Source organism: Neopsephotus bourkii, unplaced genomic scaffold (genome assembly GCF_033783945.1).
Source record: "Neopsephotus bourkii isolate Nb327-2 ecotype Australia unplaced genomic scaffold, CSIRO-AGI_Nbou_v1 NB_1292, whole genome shotgun sequence".
NCBI lineage: Eukaryota > Metazoa > Chordata > Aves > Psittaciformes > Psittacidae > Neopsephotus > Neopsephotus bourkii.
The window spans coordinates 4,486,065-4,513,387 of NW_026901776.1; the positions used below are offsets into that span (position 1 = coordinate 4,486,065).

General features: G+C 41.2%; 1 protein-coding gene across 2 annotated transcripts; it reads left to right on the plus strand.

Annotated features, from left to right (window-relative positions):
• Positions 1-9,552: 9,552 nt before the first annotated feature.
• On the plus strand, positions 9,553-21,381 carry DESI2 (desumoylating isopeptidase 2). Of its 2 annotated transcripts, none has more exons than XM_061365788.1 (5): positions 9,553-9,819; positions 16,643-16,715; positions 18,553-18,646; positions 19,306-19,447; positions 20,876-21,381. In XM_061365788.1, the coding sequence occupies exons 1-5, from the start codon at positions 9,781-9,783 to the stop codon at positions 21,107-21,109; spliced, it is 582 nt and encodes a 193-aa protein (XP_061221772.1). In that variant the 5' UTR covers positions 9,553-9,780; the 3' UTR covers positions 21,110-21,381. The 2 variants fall into 2 exon arrangements, with proteins under 2 accessions (XP_061221772.1, XP_061221773.1); XM_061365789.1 differs by lacking the exon at positions 9,553-9,819 and adding an exon at positions 13,571-14,022.
• Positions 21,382-27,323: the final 5,942 nt, after the last annotated feature.

A 27,323-nucleotide genomic window follows, 5' to 3' on the forward strand; every position in this document is an offset into this window, starting at 1 on the left:
ATGTGCATCCTTACTACAAAGTGTAAGAGAAGTTACTATTTACCTAATCACTGTGAAAGGGTTTGTTGTTTTTTTTAACAGAGCAGAAAACAATTAAATACTTGGCAGGATGGACATCTTCTGAGGTTTATCGTGGATATAATGAAACATTTAATGAAAGAGTAGAACATAGCTGTTATTAAGAAAAGTCTTTTTATTCATTATTCTAGCCTCAGGAAACCCTAGCAATTTTTTTGCAAGGCATTTGCTCGTCTTTACTTGGTTATTAAAAGAGAATTTAACTAAGCAGGTGCCATTCCCTCTACAGACCATGGTATGTCTTTTGGACTATTTCAGTCACCTGGTATCTGTACAGAAGTCCAGTCTGAGTCCATCTCTCTGAGTTTCAGTCTGTCAGCCACTAGGCATAGCTTGTCAAGTGATTGCTCTTTAACTTGGGGATGTGTGTGACTGAAGTACATGTAGATGCCATGAGAAGGATACCAACTGTAAGAAAAAATAATTTTAAATAAATACAGCATAATATTTTGTAAATTTAAATTACACAAATGTGTATTCTTTCTGCTTTTCTTATTATAGACTACTTTAGGGATATATTGATAAAAATAACATCTTACTAATGCTGCAAGAACTGGCTTGAGAGAATTAGTAAAGCTTCCTGTGTGGGTAAATGGAAATAAAACCATGGTCCTTTATTTGAATCCATCTGCTTATGTATATATGTTATTAATTGGTGGTTCCAGAATATACTGCCAGATATATCCTTTGGAAATCTAAATATTTAGCTCTATATTTAACTCTAAGAATTCTTGCTCCATTGTAACTTTTCAACACAGCATGGATTTGAACATCTGCTATCTGGACATGGGAGATGAAGTGACATGTTTGGTCCCTGATAGCTTTTGGTGAGAAGGTAAGTACATCTCTGGAAGTCTATAATCCAGACCAACTACAACTAGAAAAAAATAACACAAAGTTGCTCATGGAATCTGTGTTAAAAATGAGGCAAGGTTGGAGGGTTTTTTTAAGTTTCTTTCAAATATATGTTTCTTTCCACTGTATTTTGCTATGTATTTTCTTTCCACTGTATTTTGCTATGTATTTTCTTTTTCTGCTGTATTTGGGCAATATTTGAAGACAGGCCTTATGTGTATGGAGAGGGAATGGAGAAAGGTTTCTTTCCACATGCATTCACTGCTATTAAGACTTCACAGTGCAGTGTATGCTCACATAGGTCCATGCAGATTAATTTTCTACTGATACAGGTATCCTTCAGGTGTATTTTCTTAAAACTATGAATTAAAATAGCATGTTAACTAAGGTCTGCATTGTAAATTTGTAAACTACACAATTGTGCAGTATTAAGAAGGCAGATTTCTTAATAAACATGAACAAAATCTGGAAATTATCTACCCAAATTTAGGCATATGGAGCACACTTAAATATCTCTTAAGTGACAGCATTTCATCTTGTTTATCTGGCCCCTTCCGTTCTGCTGCTGCTGTGTTTCGTTTGGGTATCTAATGATCCATACAGGTTTAAAGTGTCTCTCTCATCCTTGAACAACCTGCAAAGTTAGATGCCCACACCATAATCACAGCATGTTGTGAAGCAGCTGCTGTCTTGTACAACTTTTAGTTTTGTTCCTGTCTATAAGCTCATCCTTTCCTAAATATCTGAGAAACAAGACTCCTTTATAAAGCCCACAAATGAGGCCCAACCACTAATATAAAAACACTAAAATAAGCATTTTTGTGATATGAATCCATCTTTGAGCCCTTGATTTAAGCATGTTTGATTACTTCAGATTCCCTGCTCTCTGCTCCCTCTCCTCAGCATGCTGTTCAGTTTCTTTTTCCATTCCAGTAATGGTGGCAGGATCCTCAAAATGTCTGTGGCTATGCCATTCCACCCTTTTTTTATCTCTATCCAAATCAGTCAAAATTGATTGCTTCTTTGCAAGTTACAGAATTCATGCAGATGATTTTAGCCCAGGGTTCAAGGGTCTTTACGTTAATACACTGAAGTATAGAGCCATAAAGACTCCTATGTGCATCTGATGATACCATCACTATGCTCTGCATCAAAGGACAAAGTAGCCTGATTAGTCTTTTGTTAGGAATGGTTGATCTGTAGAAAGTTTTGAATCAAGTTTCCAATTCAACTCTAATATTCTCCTTCAAGGACTGCTGAAAGTGCTAGTGAACAAACCTTGCCATTTCAGAGCCTCAGACCACAAATGGGAAATACAAACAGCTATCTTCAGTACTGTTTGCAAGGACTGATGATTTTCTGAAGTTGTTTTTTTTAATGGAAAACTACAATAGGGGCAACCAGTTAAGTGTTCTGTGTTAGGGCTGTTAAGTCATAGAATCATAGAACGATTTGGGTTGGAAGGTACCTTAAAGATCATCCAGTTCCAAACCCCCCAGCTATGGGCAGGGACACCTTCCACTAGACCAGGTTGCTCAAAGCCCTGTCCAACCTTGCCTTGAGCAGTGCTAGGGATAGGGCAGCCACAACTAGATGCTCAGAGACAACAGTCTCCAACTGGTAAGATTTCAGCTTCAGTGCTATGTCAGGTTGTCTTATACCTTTCATCTTATCTCAACACAAACCAGAATTCTGCAGAAAGCTAATTCAGATAGGATGTCTGTAATTCTGCTTATTTCCATCTTCCTAATTCCAGATTCTACTGCATTTATTAATGAGTTCAATAACTAGCCAAAATCTCCCAAAATTGATGTCTCCCACCCAAACTTGACTTGTCTGTATTTAACAATGTGATCTGTTTGCAAATAATAACAAAATCTTTCATCTCTTCACATTTTCTAAGCTGTGTTCACTGTCTTACTTTAATTGGACTTGTTTATCTATAAAGACCCATTTCATAGCAATCATTAATCCACCCTCCCAAAGCAAAATTTATTCTAGCATTCCAAGAGAAGTGGTCCTGAAACTAACACTGAAAAATGTAGTCTGTCCTTGGATAGATGCTGCATTACTTAAAAAGTAACCAGGAGGTCTAATAAAGTCAAGCTTGTTTCTCTGGAATCAATAAGCATTTAAAAATCACTGACTGCCAGCAAAATGTAGGTATCCTTTATCCTGTCTTGGGGCAGTGGGATGGAGAAGTTGAACTTCTGCAGTTTGTTCAGCCTTATTTTCCTATAACAATGTGAACTGTTTACATCCAGGATTGGAAATACAGTATTATTAACTCAAACTTTATTCTTGTACTGAGATTTCTGACATATCAAAGAGTTCAGGAAAGTAAAAGCATAGCTAACAGATCTGGTTTACCTTTGGAATTACTTTGAAACTAGCCTAAAACTCATGCACAATGCCAGATTTTTCATATTTTCTTTAAAAATTCATAGCCTTAGAAAATTTGGTAACATCCTGAGAATACTGGGGAAGAGTTTTTTTGTGAATAGAGCTCAGAATACCAAAATAGATGAAAATTGTAGTAGAAATAATGATTAATTCTTAAAGCATAGAATAATGAAATATCATTTACATGTTTGTGCACTGCTGAAGCATGATGCCACCTTTTCATGTACCACAATTTAAAATAATACACATTTGAAATTCTTTTTTTTTAATCTGTTGGGTTTGGGTTTTTTTTAAATTTGTGTTTTTAACAGGCAGGTTGTCTGTATAAAAGCAGGCTCAGTCCATTATGCTCGAAGTAAAAACTTTACACATGGGGACCACAGGTATGGAAATGTACGTTCAGAAATAGCTGGTGATAGCATGAATAAAATGTATTGTTATCTTAATTACACCTTCTGATAAACTGATACCCTACTGAGGATAGATTCAGATTCAATATTAGGAAGAAATTCTGTACTATGAGGGTGATGAGGCCCTGGCACAGGTTGCCCAGAGAAGCTGTGGCTGCCCCATCCCTGGCAGTGTTTAAGGCCAGGTTGGATGGGGCTTTGAGCAACATGGTCTAGTGGAAGGTGTCCCTGCTCATGGCAGGGGGGTTGAAACTAGATGATCTTTAAGGTCCCCTCCAACTCAAACCATTCTGTGATTCTATGATGTCCTTGGAGGGAGAGGGCATGATGAAACATTGACAGAGTGGAATAAAGCTCATATGACAATACTGGATTGGTCTAACCATAAAATTATTTAAAAGGATAGTTCTGTGCTGAAAATACATTATCAGCATTGATAGAGACTATGTTGCAAGAAAGCCAAAGTTATCACTTAATACTCAGTAAAGTAGTATTTGTGGTCAACAATAGGAATAATTGAAATAACTGAAACTCTCGTAATACAGAAGAGTGGAACACGAAGAGTGCTGTACAGGAATGCAGCCAGAGAAGGACTACAGAACTAAGAAAATCCTCATATGCAAACACATACCAGGAAGCTGTCAGAAGAAGAGTGAGTTCAAGCAGTGGAAGTAGAATAAGCAACAAAAACTGTGTTCATCTTTCCTAAAAAATAAAGGCAAAGAATCAATTATTTCTTGCACACAAGGCTGGAGTACCTGGTTTGAAAGTTCTGCAAAATCTTGTCTTCGCTGTGGTGTTCAGAAAGACAGAAATTTGTCTGAAATCCTGTCAACATCAAAGCCAGAGACTATTTTGTTAGCAATGCCAGCTTGAAAGGGATTGTATTTGGATATCCTTGGCACTTAGATCAACTTCATAGTGTTTATTTCCCATCTAAACAACATTGTTTCACAGAACCCCAAATTTGGACTTTTGCTCAAAGGGGCAATAATGTCATTACAATTCAGTAAGCATTTTAGTAGTCTGTCTATGGTCTTGATACTAGAAACACAACTATAATTTAATTTAGGGTGAAATCTATTTTGTCACTGCAGTTACATCTGTCTGTTTAAAATACTTATACCATCAGCATGTAACCCTAGTAAAAATTACGCTTTTGTGCATCAATTCATATTTAAGAAGCCTGATCTATTTGTACTGTTCCTGTTGCTAGAATCTAATCTTAATCACAGATATAACTCTGGATAAAATTAAATATCTTTGTGAAATAGTTTTGAATCATGGAATCATAGATCAGCCCAGGTTGGAAGGAACCTCAAAATATCATCTGGTCCAACCTTTTGTGGGAAAAGGAGCCTAGATAAGATTATCTACTGCCCTGTCCAGTCACATCTTGAAAACCTCCAGGGACAGGGACTCTACCACACCCCTGGGAGGTTGTTCCAGTGATTGATTGTTCTCACTGTAAAACAATTCTTTCTTACTTTCAGTCCGGAATACCAGGACACTTCCATTATTATTATACCAACTTGCAGTATGTTTTTCCACTTAAATTTCTTTCATTGAACAGTTTGGGTGTGGATGCTAGTGTGGGAGGAACATTCTTGTAAACAGGAGAAAGGAATCCAGAAGATCCACTGAGATGGGCAAGTTGAAAAGGCTTTCAGAACACTGTTCATAAAGATCTTCATTACAAGCTCTCCTACAGGCAGCAATTCTTTACTGTCTATTCAGATTGAACAGTTTTGGTCTCCCTGACAGCTCTGCTAGAGCTCTGACAGCTCATCTTGTGCCATTTTTTAAGTCTTACACAATTAGGTTACAGATTAATCATTAGTGCAGATGAGAGTCAGCTCCTCATAGATGACATTTTTTCTAGCTTTCTACAAAGATAATGTGGTTTTTAGAACACACATAAAACTCTTACCCAAGATGGTTTTTATTTAGCCAAGGAAATTCTTGCATGCATTTTCTTTTTTCCCTTAAATTCATTCTTCTGCAGAAACAGCCCTTCACATCTTATATGTTAGTGTACCTTCTCTATCTATATAATCAGGACAATATTCTGACTAACAGAGCTTAGATACATGTACCAATGGTATGAAATGTCCATATTTCCTGGTGGCTTACTTCTACTAGCCAACGTTACACTTGAAACCAACAAGTGTAAGGTTTCACAACTGAAAAAGGTCCTGGCACAGAACAGAGTTCTGGCTTTGCTTCTCCCTGTCTTTCAAATCTGCTTACTTGAACCACCAGCACAGAGGTCAGATGGAAAACAGTGAGGACTGGTTAATGCACTGCAGTTTCTGCAGCGTTCCCTGCTTATACAAAGCCTACAGTAAAGAAACAGTTTTCAAACTTCTTCTAACCTCTTTCAAAGCTGTTAATGTTCCCTTGTATACTGATCTTTGGCAAGACGCATTGCCTCCTCTATCAACCTCCACAAGCCCTGCTGAAACTGCTGGGGTAACTCTTCCAGTAAGTGCTTGTTCCAGGGCAGTACATACTTTAAAACACATATTTACATGCCTGAATGCTCACAAAAGTTGACTTTACTGCAGAAAAAAATAACTAACTACAAATATATTTAAAATTTACTATGTACTTCATTTTGAGTGTTACAACTTTGGAAGGCTTTGAATAATGTTAATTTAATAATCCTAATCTTCTTACTAAAAACTTAAATTTTTCATTAAATATGTAAGGATGGGTGGTTCTGAACACTGGCCAATTTCATAAGATCCTTTGCTTTCACTCTCAGTTGTGAAAATAACCTAACAGTCTTATTTGAATCTCTTTTTTTCATTCCAGCTGAAGACATTTTTGGACTTCTAACCAGAATTTTCTTATTGGCTGGCAAGTTAAGATACCTTGTAAAGCTTATCCTGTTAATGGCAATTGTTCTGTTTGTCCTAAAATAAGTTTACTAAAGCTACATAGGAAAATAATGGTTGAACTTCTCATCATCACTTTATTTGATATTCACAAGTTTATGAAAATTTTCATAAAGATTATAAAAGCTGTAGAAATCTGGCACACAAAGAACACATGAGCATTTTCAATCATTTGTTACTGATTCATTTTGCATGATTCACATTTCATCTATTTCAGTATAGTTTGTACCAGGAAAGAAATCAGAGGAAAAAAAAAAGTCTGAAATAAACTTTGAAATTTCAGCTCCAGTGAAAACAGTCTGTTCCTACTGAACATTAAGTCAGTCTTCCCTTACAAGAGGATGATCCATGGGCTGAAGCATTGGTGAGAGACCTCCATTTCCTTCTGGAGGATTTGCACATCCCTGTTCCATCTTAGCTGTGCATGTGCCAAATGCAGGAGACACACAGGAGGTGTGTAGCAACATCTGTGTGGGGTGCTCTGCATCCCTCTGAATCTAAGGTGCCTTAGTCTTCTCTCAGTTCACTTTTATGCTGAAAACTGGTGGTCCTCTAATCTTGACTATTTCTGCACCTTTGAAAACTAAACAGACAATGCATTTTCCATACAGACAAGAAACCAGGCTGCTCTGTAAGCGTATTTCTCCCATACAAGGATAGGAAAATGTCATGACATAAAGTAAATGTAGTACAGATTGGTAGACAATGATTTTGGTTTGTGTTATTTGAGGAAGTTTTCTGTACTTCTATTAAGGGCTGAAGCTTTCAGTTTTACAAGGCAGAAATCCCTGGGTTCACACATTGTAATTCTTTTGTGGTATTGGTGCCCACTACTGCTCACTCCCTTTTACCAAATTGCCAAACGGAGCTTAGTGAGTATCATGAAGTATCTCCACACCATACTTTCTCACTGTCCAAACTACTCAAATAAATGCAAACTGCTGTAAAACATACTATGTAAGGCATACCTCTCTCCAGTATTCACACATGTGTAATATTGCTTCTGACACTTAGCTAATAACAGTCTTTCTGCTCAAAAGAAGGATTTTCCTGTATTTTGCAGATAACTGCATGAAAAGATAAACTGCATCACTGAGGAGGTCAGAGCTCTAGTGTTGTATTACTACTCTGTGTAGTAAGTCTAACATTTTAATGCCAAAATGCAATTTTTAAGTCAAAGAAGTGACACTTTGGGCCTTTATTCATTAGATTTACTCATATGTGAATGTTATCTCTCTCTCTCCTGTCGCTACAGGCTAGAAGTTATGTTTTCCTCTCATTTTTCTTCACAGTGCGTTTGTAGACAGGCAACAAACAGGAGAGAAAGAAAACTAAACCATTCACTAGAAGTCCGTGAGTGAGTCAGCACTCTGCATTTCTCTCTTCCAGTTAATGAATACTGTTAGTTGGAAATGCAGTCCTTATCTCTGCAGGTAAGAGGTTTGACCCCTGCTGTTTTTAAGATGTATTCATATTTTCCTTGGTATTCCCTAATATAGAAGCAACTTTTCCCCACAAAACTTTTAGTTTACTGGTTATCAGTTAGTTTCCTAGCTGCCAGATAAAGGAGCAGATGAAGAACATGGTCCAAAGGAGTTATGGACATGCAGTCCACAGGTTTACTATTTTGCTGGCAAAGTAAGGCATCATTGCCAACATCGAATCACAGAATCAGCTAGGTTAGAAAAGACCTCTAGGATCATCAACTGTTACCTCAGGACTGACAAGTCTACACTAAACCATGTCACAGGAACAATTGCATCACTTCCCTGGGAAGCCTGTGCCAATGCCTGATCACACTTTCAGTGAAGAAATTTTCCTGTTATCCAACCTAAACGTCCCCTGGTGTACCTTGAGGCTTGTTACCTCTTGTTAATCGGGAGACCAGGCACCTCCCTGCTCCATCCTCCTTTCAGGTAGTTGTAGAGTCCTCCCACATATGGCCAAGATGAACCACAGGTTCATACCCTCAGCAGCCAAGAGGAGCTTTAGCTGAGAAAGGGGTTAAATACCTGCAGCCAGAAATGACAGCGGCAGCCAGGATCCCCTGGGGTGGTACATCCTTCTTCCAGCTGCATCTTGGTCACCAGAACACATCCACAGCCTGCTGAGAACCACACCTTTTCCGAAGTACTATGAAGGGGCAGTTGTCTCCAATCCGCTGGCAGAGGGAAAGCATCTTTTCTACTGCTGCTGCTTTTGCCAACTGGATTTTTGCTTTGCTATTTCTTCACAAGGTTATATATAAGGTTACCATACCACCGGGTCACCCAACTAGTTTACTCTCTGTGGTGTCTGCAGACTTAGGACCGGCCATGGCTTCACCAGTAACCACACATGGGCTACCTGCAGGTCCAGAACACTCAAACGCTACTTGTGTAAAGCTGGTTCTAATTCCCCTGCTTCACCGAATAGAACCATAAAATGGCGGTGCCTGCAAACGCTCCCCATACGGCCCGATCGGACCCTCTTGCCGTTGGAAACGAGCACAATGGATATGCGTGTGTGAAACAGGCCTGCCCGACACAGCCCAGCACATGTGAAAAGGCTATGGCGCAACCCTTCCCCGTCCCGGCCGGCCCGGCACCCTCACCGGGACACTCGGGCCGCCCCACCGCTGCCGGCCTGGCTCGACGCGGTGCACGCCGGGAGCTGTAGTCTCCACCGCCCAGCTCCTCGCGGCGGCCGGGGGCGGGCTTGCGCGGCTCCATTTTGCGCCCGTTGGAGGGGTGGGCAGGCCGTCCCGCGCGCCTGCCGGCCGCAACAGCAACGAGGCCGGGCAGGGCGCGCGTTACTGCCGCCGCCTGCGCCTCGCCCCGGCCGCCGCGTTCGCTCCTCCTCGTCACCCCCGACTTCCTTCCTCCCTTCCCGCCGCCGGCACCGCCACCGGGGTGGGGCCCTCGCCCGGCCCCCGCCGCCAGCCGCGGGCTGAGCGCGTGTGCCGGGGGCGAGGCCCCGTCCCTCAGCGGCGGCGGCTCCATGGTGCCCGCCGCCCCCCCCCGCCTCGCAGCAACAGGCAGGACGAGGAGGAAGCGGCCCCCCGGGGTCCCCACCGCCCCGCCGCCGGCCTGAGCAGCAGCGCCGCCGCAGCGGGAGCTACCGAGCGGGCGGGGGGCGCCCGCGGGCCGCCGGCGATGGCGAACCAACTGGTGATCCTCAACGTCTACGACATGGTGAGCGTCCGGCCCGGCCCGGCCCGCGGCAGGCAGCGCGGCCCCGCACCTGTGGCGGCTGGCGCGGGCAGGGCCCTGTGCCCTTCTGAGGGGCTGAGCGCGGCGCAGAGCGTCCCGCGGGGCGGCGGGGGAAACTTTTCCTGCCCTCCCCCTGCCTGAGTTGGCTCGGTCGGGGCCGGGAGAAACAACGAACCGGGAGGTGGGGGGAAGAGGGCTATAATTTGGGAAGGCTGTCGGTTTCTGTATATAACCTGTGACCTGCAGCAAAAGTTTGCTGTGGGGCCCAGACGGGTGTTTTGTTGCTGGGTGGACCCAGTCCCTATCGCGGGGGAAACTCTCACCTGCTGCGAGTGGGTAGCGAAACGGGAACGACCCCGAGCTATTCCTCCGTTATTGCTTCCAGGGCACCTCAGGGGGGAGGCCCTGCCTTTCCTGCTCCTGAAAACCATCAGAGTGGCCGGTTGACCCTTCAGGATGGTAGCTGGGGATAACTGCTGTCTCTGTAGGGATAGGAGGGTTTATAGCGTTGTGTCAGTAACATGCTTTTTTTTCCCCTAGACCAGAATTTTTTAACAGTTTTGGTATTGCTGCAACTTAGTAGAAATAAAGGAGTTGTTCCAGCTTGATTTGCAGCCCGATGAGCTCACCTTCCCTCCCTTCTGGGTAATCTTTCTGTGACACCTACAGCAACTGTTGTATTGTCTTAGGTTCAGCTGGAAGCTGCTCAAATGCCGTGGTAACAAATGAGGTATAAGTACCTGCAGAGAACAGGAGGTGTGGATAAGGAATATTAAGAAAATATTATCCGTTAATGCCATTCAGTCACTGGAAATTAGAACAAGTAGCACTAGTTCTCTGACCACCTTCTGAGTCTGCTGATAAGGGGACAGTAAGATTGACAGCTAGTTTCAGGTTAACTGTGTTTGTGTTACTTAGCTTAGTTTGGGTAGGCTTTCCTTCCATCACCATTTAAGTTGACCTTTTGGTGTTTTAAAAGGGTACAGAGTGGAGTCAGTGACTGCTGTCAGAAAATGCAGCTTATTTGCTTGGGATTACTCAGGCTCAAATGCTAGGATATTTAATAGCAACCAATAGGGAGCTACTTGGCTTGGATTTAAAATCATATATGAGATTATATGAAGTAGCCTGATTCTTACCATTATTTTCTTTCACACCAATATTTATAGAAATCAATGTTCCTGTCAAAGGATTTTTTTTTTCTTTATTTGTTTGTTTCCCCATTCCTGTGTCCCAAGTTCTTTCTCCAGTGAATAGAACCTGTTACTTCTACTTTGTTTTTCCTTCACTGTAGAGAATGAGGGGAGACTGGAGACAGAAGCAGTCTCTTGACTGTTTTTTTCCAAGGAAAAATAAAAAAAAGAGGGATTTTTGCTCACTTGTTTGAGCTCATACATGTTGCTGATATGACAGAAAGTCATTGTGCCTTATACTAGACTGAAGGAGGGAATGGTGCTCTGTGGCATGGATATATATGACTTATCTGAACTACCATTCAAAAATGCATGTTGGAGAAGCTTCTTTGGCATGAAAAGAGGTGGGTTTACATATTAACTATAAATACTTGTACAGAGAAAGAAGTAGGACTTCAGTTTCAGGGCTTGTAACATAAGATAGTATCTTTGAAGTTGAAGCTTTACACACTTCTGACTCACTATGATGGAAAACCCAGTGTTCTCAGGAAGACTTGATTGGCTGTGCAAGGTGTCTGGGCCAGTTCACAGGCAGGCTGTGAGAACTTAACGAGGGGGACTGTCTCCTGTGTAAGTGCCTGTGTGGAAGGTGATGCCATGGCCTCTGTGGGAAATTCCATTCTCACTATAATGATAGCACTGGTGGGGTGTGACTGCAGCATGCCTTTTCTTTTTCTCTTGTGATTGTCTACTCTTTCATTCACATGGTTCTCCTTCTTCTCTTGCTCGTAAGATTTCTTTGCTGCAACCTGTATCCTCCTTTCTTTTTCATCTGGGGTTGAATTGCTGGGATCAGTTTTACTCCAGCTATCCTAGGAAGGCTGACAATTGACAGGAGGGGAGAGGGCTGAAAAAAAGGTCAACAGGAAGGTTGTGCTCATAAAAGCTAGTGTCATACTTAGGACATGTTGCAGGCTGTTGGTTTTCCTGTTGTGATCAGTGGGGCTCTGCCTACATCAACAAGTAGCATAGTCTCTAAAGTCACCATCTGTGGAAGCAGCTTGCCTTCCAAAAGAAGCAAGCATGCACACTCATTTGCAGATGTTTTATTACACATAGAGATCAGGTCTTGTGCATTGGTCTGCAGTCCTGGTAGTTGCTGAAGCTGTGTATCACCACAAATGATACATAGTGTAAGCTGAGACCACTAAGCAGAATATTTCTACATCCTATTTCAGTTGTGTTTGTTATTTTATAATGATGTGCCATTGATCATTACAGAAACAGACTTCCTTTAAACTGGAAATGAAAACTGAGGTTACCATGGTGTCTGAAATACACTGTTGGTGTACATGCTGCCCCAGACTCTTTTGCTAAATGGTGTTCTAGGTCCGTTTTAAACTTGCTTGAAGCAGGAGCTTAAACTAAAGCCTCACTTCCATGTTGCATGGCAGTTACATTATAGCATGTTGACAGCCTGCTGAAATCAGTTAATCAAATCGACCAGTATTGTTTGGGGCACTAAGAGAGAAGGGAAGAGTTTTGTTACAGCTATTTTGAGGTTTCGTTTATTCATCAAATCCTGCCACCTGTGTATTGAGGTATTAGCAGGTTTACTGTTTGTTTCTGACATTTTATGTCACTTTGAGGGAGGTTTTAGGGGAGGGGGGGTGTTTGTATTTTAGGGTATGGATTTTATGTTTTTCTTTTGGAACAAGAGACCACTGTTAGTCACCTGGTTGACAGAATCAACTCTCGGTAGAATTGCAGCAGTCGATGAACATCTTTATTTCAACCTGAGTGCTAACTGCAGCTTCATTTCCCAGACAGCTGCTTAGGTATGCAGCGGAATACTAGGTGACCTTGCTACTCTTGAAACTCCTTACAGTAGCGCTGAGTTGGTTGGTTTGGAGCGTATACCCTTCCATTGTCCTTAGTGCTTCAAAAAGCAGAAACCTTTGATAAAAGCAACGGGCAGGGAGGCGTGCATGTGTTGTACAAGAAAGTGGCCTTTCAAGTACTGGTAACTTTACAGAGGGAGAGAAGCTTAAGGGCGTATTTACATGCTGCAGATCATGTCTTTGAAAATATGGTCATTAAAAGGGTAGGGTGAAGGCTTTAATATATTGTGTTTTGAGAACTGGAGTACTTTATGATTTCATTTTGGCTAGACTTCTAAAAATAACAGGTAGCTTTCTTGTGCCCAGATTACCATCCTATTTTTTCCCCTTGTGAAATAAGGCTGTAACAATCTGAAGTATTAACATAAGTGAAAGCTCTGGAGAAAGTAAAGAAGATACTTGTGAAGCTCTGGGATCAGCGTTTCATTTCAGCGACGTGACTATTGTGCTCATAGAAAAACACTCTCTAATGTTTTTGTTCTGATAGTTGTCTTAAACATGAAATCCTGTTTGCAAGACTGACTTACTGCAAAATATTGAGGGTATGGGATTGTGTGTCTTCTATACATTCTACTATGGAAAAATTCATATTCAAGACTAAATGAAGGGAATCCAGTTTGTGTAATAAAATCAAGGATGTAGCTTCTGGGATTCCAGAGCTTACAGCGTGTTGCTGCACTAGCAATCTTTCTTTTGTAAGTCATACATCTTTTTTTTTCAGCTGTAGCCAAATTTAGAATACTTTAAGGTGCATTTGTCCTGCACCTCTTTCTTTGGTGGGATAAGGCATTTTATTCAATCAGAAAATGTGACCAACCTTCCAATAGCTCATTCAGATTAAGTAATAATTAAATATAATTACTACTCCTAAGGGGAAAGTAATTCTGCTTTATTGAAATTCTTTTATCTTCAATTAACCTATTCTGTTCTTACTGGAAATATTAAGTGTAGTGCTTGCTTTAGGCACTTCCTCCAGAGCTGCTAATGTGTTCAATTTGTCTCCAGTTCTCAGTTGTTGCAGGCTAGCAAGCCCTGTGTGTTGAGGTGGCTCCAGCAAGAGTGCACACTTGAAAAGCTCTGGACTTGTGGAACACCTTGTTAGAGCAGCTTTCTGGCCTTTTGGTCTGCTTCTGTGCGGATCAATGAGGGGGGTTGGTGACCCACTTTTCAGTCTTCTCCCTGCACCATGCAGTTGGTGTTGTGGGAGAGAAGGAGCATGAGTAACTTCTGTCTCTTCTTTCTGTGTGGTAACAAACTAGACTCTATTACACAAGATAGCCCATAAGCAGTAGAAGTAACTTCGGTTTTCCAGAGAGCAGTGATAACCTCGCTTAGCATTTACAGATTCAGCATGTATGTGATGTGTAGGTTATTTGGAATTCAGAGGGCAGGCCCAGAGTTTTCTGGCCAATTCAGTGCCCAGGAGAGGATAAATTAGGCCACCAGAGACCATGTCTAGCTCAGTTCTGGGTTAGGCTCATTTGGATACATGTTTTCATTAGGCAAACATACTTTCTTCCTGTGCTGACAAACTGTATGGTGAATGTGCCTACGGTTTTGACTATAAATATCAGTCTAAAACTATTTCCAAATGGTCAGCTGGTGAGGTGTGGGATAGGACTGGCTTCAGAACTGAAAGGTTTATGCTGAAGTAACTCTTCTGTTTTCCTGGTGACTTTGATTCTGCTTCAGAGAGCAGAATCCATGGGCTGTTTTTATGCTCGCAAACCCATGAAGTTAGTTGGGTAATCTTAATGTTGTTCTCCTTCCTTCTCTACTTGTTTTCTCCCTGTTCTGTGTCTTTCTACAGAGAATAAATCTTAACCCAGTATATTTCTGGATCTAGCTTCATCATGCAGACTAGCTCTGCCCTTTTCTGGGGGCAGGAGGGAAAAAAACTCCTGAGCCCTTTAAATAGACTAAGGTGATAATTTAGTATAGTCATCCATACCCCACTAGCTAACATAGTGATGCATTCACAAAGCCAGAAATTAAAGCAAAGGGTAAATTTTAGTCTTAAGCAAAATTTATCCACAGATTTCAGTGAGCCCTAATTTCAAATAAATACAAGGAACAAAATCTGTCTTCAGCTAATCCATGTTTACAGTTTCTACAGACAAGCCACCTGTGGGAAGAGAACATCAAATCCTCAGCATCTTCTCACCCAGATTATCATTTGCGTCCTGTGCCTGCTAGCACAATTGTGAATTTTCAGCTGAAATACTTAGACTAAGGATGACTGTAAAAGCCAAATAGATCCATGTCTTGGGCCTGAAAATTTGTAACTTTTGGCCTGACTTGCTCTTTTTGCCATTTAACTTGTCTTGATTTTCATTAATAGCTTCTCAGTCCAAAGTTTAGTGTATCATTATTATTGGAGGAAAACTAGTTTTCAGAAATGCACATTATACACCATAATGTTTGTAATGGTCCTGTAAATTATGTACTAACTCCAGCGAGCCCATCTTAACCAAGTATGACGCCCGTAACCTTTCCTTTTTTATCATGAGTTGTGCTGTTTTAATAGTGACTGTATATCAGAAAGCACTTACTATGTCAGCAGGTTGTGCAAAGAAGCTATCTTCTTAGCTTCTTTTTTTCCTGTCTGCTAAACAAATACTCATTTGCTGGGGTACTGCCTCAGTCCCTATCCTGTCAGATGACTTTTTGAAGTCTGCTTTGTAGAAGTTCACAGCAGTGCCCTTTGGGACCAGGTGACCTGGGAGGAAAAAAATGCAACTCCTGAAGTAACTGACAAACTGAAAATTGACAAGATTTCTTGTATTTTTGAGAGGTTTTTCTTGCCAATTTCAGGTTTCAGGACACAACTGAAGCGGGTTTTTAATTTTTTTTTCTTTCTTTTTTAGCATTTGTTTGAGGCTCCTTTTGAAATTATGTGCCACTTCCAAATTTTTACTGTGTGGAGACAGATTTTGAAAGTGGTGATGTAGCCAAAGAAAGACAGGTTTTTCCTTTAGAGACCTCTGTGAATCTTTAAGGTCTTGAGTGTAATAGTTAGCTCCTGATAGACACTTGCTGCTGCTGTTTCAAAAACAAAAGAGAAGGCATTAAGGGAAGGGTTTTTCTTTCCTCTTTTTCTCCCTTAAAAAAAAATAAATTGTTTCCTTGTGAAATGCAGCTATTATCTGTTGGCTACAATAGAACTGATGTGTTAGACCCATGCAAAAGACACCTGATCTATGAAGACATACACCAGGAGCCTGAAGATAACCTAGTTTCTTGCATGATGACCTCCAGTTAAACAAATTAGACAAAACATACTAAGGTAATTTCAGCCCGTGTTGCATATCTCTGAGTGAGACTCCTGCTCATCTGGTGGTAAGCAGAAGTGTGATCACTGCTATGAATGACAGTTGGTGTGTGTATATTACAGTCCTATGTTCTGGTGTTATTTAAACAAATTGAAAAGGAGTTGGTTCTAGAGTGCATTCCTCTGAGTGGAAGGAGGAAGCAGCCTGTACCTTGTTCACAAATTGAAAGTTGATCTGAATTTCTCCCAGGTTTCTCCTTGATTGACAGGCATTGACAGAACTAAAACACCGGAGTAGAACCTAATGGAATTAATTCACTGTGTGCAGTTAGGGGATTTTAATGGCACATTCTGTTCCCATAAAATGGCTTGTGCAGTTGCACTTTGTGTGGTAGGGTTTTATGCTTTTGATGTGGGGGACACATACATCTCCCACTGCTATCAGAAAACAATTCTGTCTTGGAAACTAAAGTCTTTTTTGTTTTCTTCCTTCTTTTTAGTATTGGATGAATGAATATACTTCTTCTCTCGGAATTGGAGTGTTCCATTCAGGCATAGAGGTATATGGCCGAGGTACGTACAAGCAAAACATAGCTTACTCTTTGTTCTGGTAATGCTGCTATTTGGAAAAATACTTTTCAGGTAGCAAGGGAAGTCTGGCTCCTGAAACCTGTTCATCAGTTTTCTCTTGAAGTTCTCATCTCTTCTGCCTCTAGAAAAACTTTGCATGTGAATAATACGGTAGTCATCTTGATTCTCGTGTAAAGCTATGCAGCTATGGAAAAGTGTGCAGTTTATTCTGCTAGGAATAAAAATCTTTATTTAGGCTTTGAAAGACTATTGTAAAACAAATGTATGCTTCATATAAGCATAGTTGAATTGTTTCCTTGGTATTCTGCCAGCACTTGGTGCAAGGAGTTAATTTTTAACTGAAGAAACAATAGTTTGTTGAAGGTAGGCACACAAAAGTGCATGATGCTGAAGAAAAACTAACTATTCCTATGGGTAGGTTGGTTTGTTTTAAAGAGACAGTTTCCTTAAGAGGCATCTTGTGCATGCTGTTCACAAAAGACACGCTTGTGATAATTACGGCAATTTTGCTAAATAGGTTGTACTTTGGGGATGTAGCTTCCTGATCCATTCAGGCCACCTTGAATCCCCACTGCTCCCCCAAGGTGTTTCTTGGGGGAAGGCTCGTGTCTGACCTGTTCAAGCCTAGCAGTATGAAGATACTCCGAGGTGATAGTTGCTGAAAGTAGTCCATTTCAAGAAGAAAAATCTACTCCAGTTCTTTTTTGGGAATGTGTGTGGAGGTGAGGGGAAGCAGCAAAAGGTGTGGCATGCTGTCCAAAGACCACATTGCACAAAGTTAGCTCAAACTACAGATGTTTCAGCTACTATAATGGTCACATTGTGCCTGGGTTTGCAAGTGTTATCAGAGCAACAAATTGACAAAACACAATGCTTATTGTTCAAACTCTTTTTTAATTTCTTTTAATCCAAACCAGAAAAACCTGACTCTTAATAGTGCTGTGCCTGAAATCTAGTTCTTGAGCTGTGCCAAATACATGTGCCTCCCTTCCTGTTCAGATTACAACAGCTTTCTCATATAGCTGGTCATAGCCCTGCTAAAACAATGACTTGCATTTTTCAGAGTACATCAAACTTTATTTATTAACCTGTTGTAAAAAAGATTGCCCACAAAACTGAATGCTAAGACTTGGATGATGTGTTACAAGAGTTTTGAGGAACGGAAACATGAAGTCATGCTTAAGCATTTTATTGCACTCTGGGTGTGGCGTGCTGTGTTATCGTAGAGACACAGAAGGAAGCTAAACCACACCATCGTATTTTCATGTAGTGTAGATGCATATTGCCAGCAGATGCTACGTGCGGACTTCAGGTGCATGCACTGATTTACTTTCTTGTTATAGTGAAGTAGTTGGCACAATTGAACTCTGCAAATCAAGAAATTAGAAGGCCACTACTCTTTGCCACTCTTAGAGCTGTAGAATAGGAGCACCGTCAGACCTTTGAGGGTGCAGTACTTTGAATCCCGAATCTATAAACATATAAATGGACTTTTAAGAACAAGTATGTATAAAGAACATTGGTAGGATTTACAATTTAACTTGTAAATCCTCACTTGTACAAGGAACACAATATATACTTACTATATTCAAATTAAACCTGTACACTGATTTAGGGAATTTCCTGTCAGTTTTCATTTAGGTTGGCTGGTAACTAACAAACCTGTTCTTTTCCAGCTCTTTGCATTTGTTACCCATGTAAGTAAGATGTCTGGTTTCTAGCTTTAGATCCTTGTGAAGTGATCTTCCAGCCAGTGAGGTCTGCTGTTCTTCACTGTTGTTGTATGCCATGTTTGTTGAATCTGAGGTTTCTCTTTCAGAATTTGCCTATGGTGGTCATCCATACCCTTTTTCTGGAATATTTGAAATTTCACCAGGAAATGCTTCTGAGCTAGGAGAAACATTTAAATTTAAGTAAGAAAAAGCTATTTTCTTGCTTTTGAGAAGGCATATTTAAAAGACAACTTGTTGCATTTGTTTTTTAATATAGATGAGTTGAATGATACTAGAGGATTTCTTTCTGATAAATTAGTGTATGCTTAGAAATGATAGCTGGACAAAGGTGATGAGACAGCATAGTGTGTACAGCAAAGAACATTGGGTTTAGCGTACCATTGCATTCCTTAAATGTGTACAAATGATGTGGATTTGTGGCTAGCTTTTGTTCATGTATTATACAGAATCGGGTAACTTTTTCAAGGTAGTGAAATTGTTATGCAAAGAGAAATTCGAAGAATGTTGCCTTGACCTTTCCCTGCATTACAAGCTCTTGCCTGTTCTCAGCTATCTCTTAGAAACAATATCTTTAGGAGAGGAGAGGAAAATTGCATCCAGTGTTTGTCAGAGTTAACTTACAAAGAACTTAAGTGAGTTACAGGTGGACAATTGGCAAGGAAATAATCTGTCATGATAAAGATGAAAATGGTGTTGTAAAGTAGAATAGAAAGAACCTCTATTGCTCTGGGAGGACAGAAAGATCTCAGCACCCACACTGGGTCCATTTTTGAGTAACGTATGAACAGTAATCCATCTGTATCATGGAAGCCTGATCACCTACTCTTTTTCTCTTCTAGAGAGGCTGTGGTTCTAGGCAGTACTGACTTTATGGAAGATGACATAGAAAAAATAGTAGAAGAGCTTGGAAAAGAATTCAAAGGAAATGCTTATCACCTAATGCACAAAAACTGCAATCACTTCTCTTCAGCTTTATCTGAGGTAAACAAACATGAAGGTCTGTAGAAAGGTGCTTCCCAGGTAGCTGCAGTGTGTCATGTCCTTCCTGTTGCTTTGGAATGTTTGGCCTAGTTTCCAACTTCCTATCTCTGTTACCTTGGGGAAATGTCACTGCTTTTCAGGTTTTATTTGTCCAAAGCACAAGATTTTGCTGTCAAAAATTATATATATTGTTGTCATACACAGTTTGTATTCAAGCAGGGCTGCGTTCCTAATCGAGAGACCTAGTAAATCAGGTATTAATAGGCTTTTGAAATCATTCCAGATGCTTGAGAGATAACTACTGAAGATAGAACTACGTGTTATTTGTATCAGTACTTCCCCACAGAGCCATCACACTGAAAATAATGTTTAAAATTACGGCCTACTGTTAAAGAATAACAAAGGCATCAAGGTTTCACAGACAGTGTTAATCTTCTGCTTGAACAGCTTTTGGCAAGTTACTGCTCTGCCAGCACCTGCACCCTGGTCATGTAGATACCTGAGTGATTGCACAAAGTATGTGACTGTGGAGTTGAAAGGGCTTTGCTTTTCCCCTTCAGCTTCATTTTAACTTGATCAGCTCACCAGTGTGATCGAATGTGTGATTGCTCACATGTGTAGCCACACAAGGGAAAGGCTCAGGAACAAGTAACCCAGGACAAAGAGGGGAATGGCAGTTGTGATTTTTTTATTGTTAGTTGGCAATCTGTGCTTGTCATAATGTGTCCTAATGTTTATTGAAGCACTCCAGGAAAGAGATGGTGATTATTTTTTTTCCCATGGTGAGCTTCCATAAAATTTAGTTGTTCCTTTTTTTTTTTTAAGAAAAAAAAATAGTTACTAGCACAATTATTGTATAGCATATGTTTTGTGTAGACTGAAAATGTTACTGACATTTTGTTTGTTATTCTACTTGGAACTAGATGATCTTTTAAGGTTCCTTCCAAAGCAAACCACTCTGTGATTCTATGATGTGCAGTGCTGGTAGAAGTAAGTAGGGTGAGACACTTGACAAAGCTGCAGTTGGCATGAAATCTGACCTGTATGGCCAGGTTTATGCCATACTCTTCAACCACACAGTCATGTTGTTTGTGTTTTACATCTCATGCTACTTACTGTTCACACTGGCTATAAAACCAGGGATGTAATTACAAGTTAAGTGCTGCTCAGTTACAGCAGAGTACTGTTCCCATTAGCTATGATTCTTCTCCCAATTTGCACTGGAGTAAGTAATACCAGAAATGAATGTGGAGGTAGTTAAGTAAACCAGCTCACTTCTCGAGTAGTGACGACACAACCATTTAATGGCTGACATACAGTAAAACCCAAGCATTTAATGCAGCCTTTGCTTTTTATTTACAGTACTGTAGTTCTGTTAGTGCTGAGTCCAGGAGCCAAACTAATCTTTTCCTTTCCTTTTCCCCCTAGATTCTGTGTGGAAAAGAGATTCCACGATGGGTGAATCGCCTTGCCTACTTCAGCTCTTGTATACCATTTCTCCAGAGCTGTTTGCCGAAGGAGTGGCTAACTCCTGCAGCCCTCCAGTCTAGTGTTAGCCAGGAGCTACACGATGAGCTGGAGGAAGCTGAGGATGCAGCTGCATCAGCTTCCTTGGCAAGCTCAGCATCTGGGTCTAGAACTGGACGCCACACCAAATTATAAGTCCTCTTCCAAAGTAACAAATGGTTTGAAATACTTCAGTTTAATCTCTCCAGCAATTGACTTCCTGACAGAACATGAGAGCTGACTCTGTAACACTGTTTTTATATGCAAAAAGGCTCTCCAAACCCTATTTCAGCTCAGGATTACGTATGTAGTGAAAATAATTGCTGAGAGAAAAGGGAAGGATTTTGTGTGAAGCCACCCTTTTCATTTTCACCTGTTTGGTAGACCTGGGTTAACTTAACATCTTGTACAAAGCAGAACTTAAATTATTTGTTTACAGTATTGTATACTGCTGTTTACAAGTCCTGTAAGGACTCCTGCCACCATGGAAGAAGAGAGAATTTGAGTTTGATTTAGCTGTTAGTATAGCTCAGAAGCAGTGGTATGATGCCCTGAATGAACTCTCCCCTTTGTTTTCAAGATTTAAGGCAGGTGAACATTAAATTTCTGAGAAATGCCAGAAACTGCTGAATACTAGATATGTGAACAGGGTACTGTGCACTCGAAGTGGCTGATGTAAACAGGCAGATTCCAGGATGCAGGGAGACTGGTTTTGTCCAAGGTCTGTTACTGAAAGTATGACCTCTACATTAATGAAACTGTGGGGTTTTGCACATATGAAGGGAAATATCTCTCTCATTACAATGCACATTGATCCCTTTCTTCTTTTTTTAAATCTTTTTAAATGTAGTTGCATCTTATCTTCTATATTTACAGTCCACTTCAACCAGGATTTAGACATACAAATATCATGTTAGAAGCATCAGACAATTTTTCACTGTTTGCTTTACTTGATTTCAAACTTGTATATCGCAGTACTTGTATTTTATTTTTGTTTTATTGTTGTTGTTGCATATGGTTTGGAATGGTGTAAACAAGCCCTTTATGGTTGGGGAATGGCCTTGCTTTCTGAGTTTGTAAACATTCACGTCCTTTGTTTTTTGAGCTATAAATTAGTGCCCAGTCATGCGTGTCCACACAAATTATAGAGAAACCCTAATTTATTTTCCCACAGTCTCTATCTGTGGCATTAACTTTCTTGTCAGATGTAATGAAGAAAAACCTGAAAGTTGCTTATGCACCTGCGTGTTTACACAGCAGAACCCACTAATCTGCACACGTAATTATATTGGAAGGTAAGAGATACTATTTTCTAAAAGACAGAAGTATGTTTGCTGGTAGATTATAATAAGAGCTAAATTATAATTAGTGATGAGAATATATAATGGAATGCCTTATTCTTGTTCACTTAGCAAGAGAATTAATGGTTCTTCCAGTCATTAGTGTAAATTAGTGAGGTTCTATTGTGCACCTAAGGAAACAGTAGCACAAACAGGAGGGAGGTGAGCTTGTGTATTTTGTAAGACTTGCTGCCTTAAACTAACAAAACCCACACTGATCAGCTCACAAAGAAGTGTGCATTACTAGAGGTATAAATGATGCTTACAAGCTTTACTTTTGATATGTTGCTGAGTTTAGTTTTTCCATTAAGTGAAATACTGACTCTACAGTTTCTGCTGTTTAAAAGGGAAAAAAGAGAAAAAGGTCCTCTTAGCCTTTTAGAATGCAAGAATGCTTCGTGTGATGAATGCTCCTAGCCATAGGTAGCTGGTGCCATTGAACCCTACAGGAAGGTGCAGTAGGCTGTATCCTAGTAAGAATTCTCAGTTGCCAACTCTTACTCAAAACAAGTGGAAGTTTCTCTGGTAGCAGTTGGTAGGTTGAATCCTATGTCAGACAGTCTTTTTTAAGTTTTCATTCTTCTTCTGTGATGCAGTGTAGGTACAGAGGGGTACTCAGTTCTGGTGAGGGGAAATCAAGGGTGTCTCCTTCTGAGAAGAGTGGGATAATAATAGATGGCTCTCTGATTGTAGGTTGGTACGTGTTTTAATAATCACTTCTACCAAGTGGGAAATGCTGAAAACTGACAAGTATACCACTAGCTGTGGTCTCTGGTCTCCGGAAGCTGGACATACTGACAACTCTCCCTGTTGAGTGCTTTTTTTTCACTTGAACTTTGAGTTCTCCTTCCTTTGTTTTTTCCTGTAGTGAAAATGAACATGGTGGTCTCCAGTCAACTCTCAAGCATTAACAGAACTGAATCTCACACTACTTACAGCTAAGAGAACAGGCTGCAGACAGGTTATTTTGTGTCTGCTGTGCAGCTGTGGTAGTAACGTGACTGAGTCTCTTGGCCAAGGCAGGTCCTTCATTTCAGCTCAGGGTTGAGGCCACTGATCTAGCAATGTACTGTAGCTTTTCCTAGGTTTTAGGAAAAAATAAATAGAATTAATTTTCATTGCTACCTTTTATGTACCAAAATCAGCTTTTTAGGCTTCTGATACATCCAGAGCGCTAGGTCACAAATCTCTACACCTTCATTAACACACACAATTACAGCATGTACAATGCAAGAACGTGACAGATCACAGCACAGTTTTTATTTAGAAGTAAAACTAAGACTATTTTTTATAAAGCAGACTGGAAAGTTTGTAACAAAAACCTTCATTTTATTGGTAGCTGTATAGGTGAAAATACTGTCTTATGCTCCATAACGGGTTTTGGGTTCTTGGGTTGTTTTTTTTGTTCTTGTTTCAAAACCATCCATTTGTTAATCCTGTGAGGAAACTGACCCCTGAACCCTGAAGGCTGTTGGGTGTTGTATCAAAGCAAGCAGTACTGTAGCTTCAGTCGCGTGCTGTCAACTCGGCCTCGCTGGACACCTCTGAGAAGTCACCCTGCCAGTGGTTACTCCTATTTGTTAGCAATAGAGCAAGTTACCTTTCACCAGCATTACTGCCAAGCAGGGATTACTTAAGTCTACTAATGACCACACTGTGCTAGGACTAGAACACTCCAAAATGCTGTGAGAAAGCTGGACACCTGTGGAGTCTTTTCCATCAAAACGGGTAGAAAAACATCAGCACTTCAGGGTTCTGCTCTGTTTACTTTCTCATTCTTGTTTGATTTTTGTGTAAGGTAGTACTTTTGATATGTATTGTTTAACTCAAGGTCCTTTAAATGCCATTTTCTGTTCAGCAAGCCAAAAAAATCCAATGTACTGTCCGTGTGCACCAGGAACTTCAGAGTGGCTTGGTAAAAACATAGTTGCATTACTTCTAAAGTTTGCAATGCAATTCTGATCACTATTGGTACATGATGATTTTCACTGTTGGAAGTTGGTTACAAGCTGAATAATCACTGATGCATTTTTTGTAAACTTGTATTCAAGTTTACTGTACTACATAGTATTTGTATAAAATTCAAAGAATTTTGACTTTTGTTACCTGTACATGGCAACAAGTTGTCTAGCATCTTAAATCCATCAGTTTATTAAAAATACTTTTATAAAAAAGAGAGCATTGGCTGTGTATGTTGTTCCCCTGGTACCTACTGCTTTTGTCAGTGCCACACAAGCTGATCTCTGCTTTTGAAAGATGCTTTCAAAGGACTGTAAAACTGTCCAGGGGGTTCCTATAGTTAAACTACAGGTTATATTCTGACATGGGCATCAGGAGCTGCGGTTTGGTTTGAGGCATTATTAAAAGCCACTAGTTTTCAATAGGCTGCATTAAAAATGTTTTCAGATTTGGTGTGGTAACTACAGCAACTGGGGTATCCAAACCCCTGGGGGCGCTTGGGATGTGTTGCAGGTACTGTGTGCCATATCGTACACGTTTGCTCAATAGCCTAGTTCTGTGCTCTGGATTCGCACCAGACTCGGCAGCCATGCGGCAGTGACTGGAGTCTGCAACGTCTGTGCCTTGCCAGCTCCTGTGAAAGTACGTAACCTACAGTAAAGTACCAATGGCAACACCAACCTCAGGTTTAGATTAGCTATTGGGAAGAAAATCATTCATTATGAGGGTGCTGAGGCAAGGGCACAGACTGCCCAGAGAAGCTGTGGCTGCCCATCCCTGGCAGTGTTCAAGGCCAGGCTAGATGGGGCTTTGAGCAACCCGCTATAGTAGAAGGTGTCCCTTCCAACCCAAACTAGTCTATGATTCTAAGCCACTGCTACCTGCCTGCACATTCAGGGCACTGGTAGGTTGCAGCACTGTCCTGTGGCTGTTGGGAGTCAGCCTGGACAGGGATATGTTTTGCCGTGCTTTGACTGCTGAGCCTGGCATCTCTGTGTGTGCTGCTAATGAAAAGTGGCAAAGACACCACCTTTTGGAGAAGCAACCAAGATATAAGAGTGTTCCCTTTTCTGACTGCTGCTGGTCCCCCGTCACTAGCAGAGCTGCAAGAGTTGGAGGAACTTGAAGCTATTGAAAGGAAATTTGACAGAGTTCACCAGTTAAAACTAATCATGGGAGTTCAAGATAACTTGTGGCATCCAGTGGGTAAGAGTGCCTGTCTGCTTCTAGGAAGGTGATCGAAACAGAATACTTCTGCTGCATAGTTTGTTAACGGGTGAGTAGCGGAGTTTAACTGAACAGTTCTTGAAGAAAACAGAAATGTCTCTAATTTTCTAACCCAGTTCAGGCATGCAGGGTTGATGTGGCAAATTTGTCATTGCAAGAGTTTCTCAATAGGCAAAGATGTTTTATGGTTAAAGGCACTTAGTCACACCACTCGCCCAAAACAAGTGTTTTCTTTCACAGTGCTTCATACAATGCAATGAAAATGGTTATTGGACAGTTCCTGGCTTTCTTGGATACCCTTTGGTTAGACCTGAATCAGATCACAAAAGAAGCTTCAAACTTGTCAAGGAAACAGCCTGTCAGGGAAGCCATGGCATTGCTCTGGGGAAGCAGGTGTACTCCACCAGCAACCGATTCCTGCTGGGCTACAGGAATCCCATATTTCTCACATGATCTGGTGAGATCCCTAAAATTAGCATATCACAAACTAAACCAGGATCTAGCCATAAAGAAATGCATGATTCCTTCACTGGCACAGTTCCAGCTTGCTTTGGGGATGATAGAGGGCAATATGTATCTCCTTAGAGAGGGATGTTACAAACACCAGGCCTGCTCTCCATCCCTTTCCTGTCCATCTCTGAGCAGCAGTCCAGGACAGGCAGAGCTCTGGTCACACTGCTTTTTCTGTAGGTGTAAGATGGTGACCAGCAGTCCCGTGTCAGTGTTGGAACCCTCAAAGAGAAAGCCTGCTGCACTTGCTGGTTGCTATGCTGCCTGCAGCCCACGCAGTTGTCTAAAAGGGGAGAAATCACTGTCTTCTGAATGACACCAGCAAAGGTGAAAGAGGAGATTCGTGTGTGCCCCACACGCTGTTCAAACTAAGCTTGCAGCTCTGAAGCCTCAAGATTTCCTTTCAGGGAGCCTTTTTTTACCTCTTTATCCCCTTTCACCTTTACACAGCCTGAAAGAAGGCACCCAAATACTGGACTTCAAGAAGCCACAACTGTGTTGCTGAAGCATTCCTGCTGGGGTTCTCTGCTTGGGAGGAGCGTTAGGAAGGGGTTCAAGTCATGCTGGATGAGAAAAGCCTTAGCTGTGATGCCAGCCTTGCCTTCTGCCCCAGTGACTGCACTACATGGAGGGTTCAAACACACTTTGTGGGGCTCAGATCTGCTCCAGGTGGCCGATAGGGGTCTTCCTTTACAGTGACATAAATGATGTGAATGGGACACTGTCCTGCTGAGCAGGGCACAGATGGGTTTTTTGGGCTCTAGCAAACATGGCTAACCTCTAGTACCAGGAAGGGACTGGGGGTGAGGAGGAGATCCTCTGTTCCCAATGAGCACCCAAGCAACACAGCAAACGTGGTTTCGGCTGGCTCCCTCGCATTTCTTAGGTCTGAACGGTCATTACTGTTAGCTCAAGCAAAGCCAGGGCCTTCCTCTCAGAACAAGAATAAAGGCCTGTTAAACCCACCTAATGACAACACAAATCATGTTGAACAGAAAATGGCTTCTGTTCCCTGCTTGGGCTTCTGAGGCTTGTAGGTTTTGTTCTGGTTTTCCCACTCCTAATTTGCCTGTGGGAAATGCTGCCTCCCTCCAGCCCGCCCAGTGCCCGCACACAATAGATGCTTGTTTTTTGACTGGAAGAAATTGCTGAGCCTTTAAATAGCTGGAATTGAGTTTATTTTTCTCCTGTACTTCAGCTCATTCATTAGTCCAGTCATAGCATCCTAAAAATTAAGATTTCCAAGAGCTCTGGAATTTCCCTATCTTTTTTCCTTTCCCCCAAGAGATGCTCTGCATCTTGAATTTCATGTTAGAGTCACTAACTAATCCTGC

Bases quoted from the DNA above. Each gene is read 5' to 3' on its own strand.
- DESI2 (XM_061365788.1), top strand. From the start codon at position 9,781: ATGGCGAACCAACTGGTGATCCTCAACGTCTACGACATG. The intron at 18,647-19,305 runs GTAAGAAAAAGC...TTTCTCTTCTAG, and splicing joins GGAGAAACATTTAAATTTAA to AGAGGCTGTGGTTCTAGGCA. The intron at 19,448-20,875 runs GTAAACAAACAT...TTTTCCCCCTAG, and splicing joins TCTCTTCAGCTTTATCTGAG to ATTCTGTGTGGAAAAGAGAT.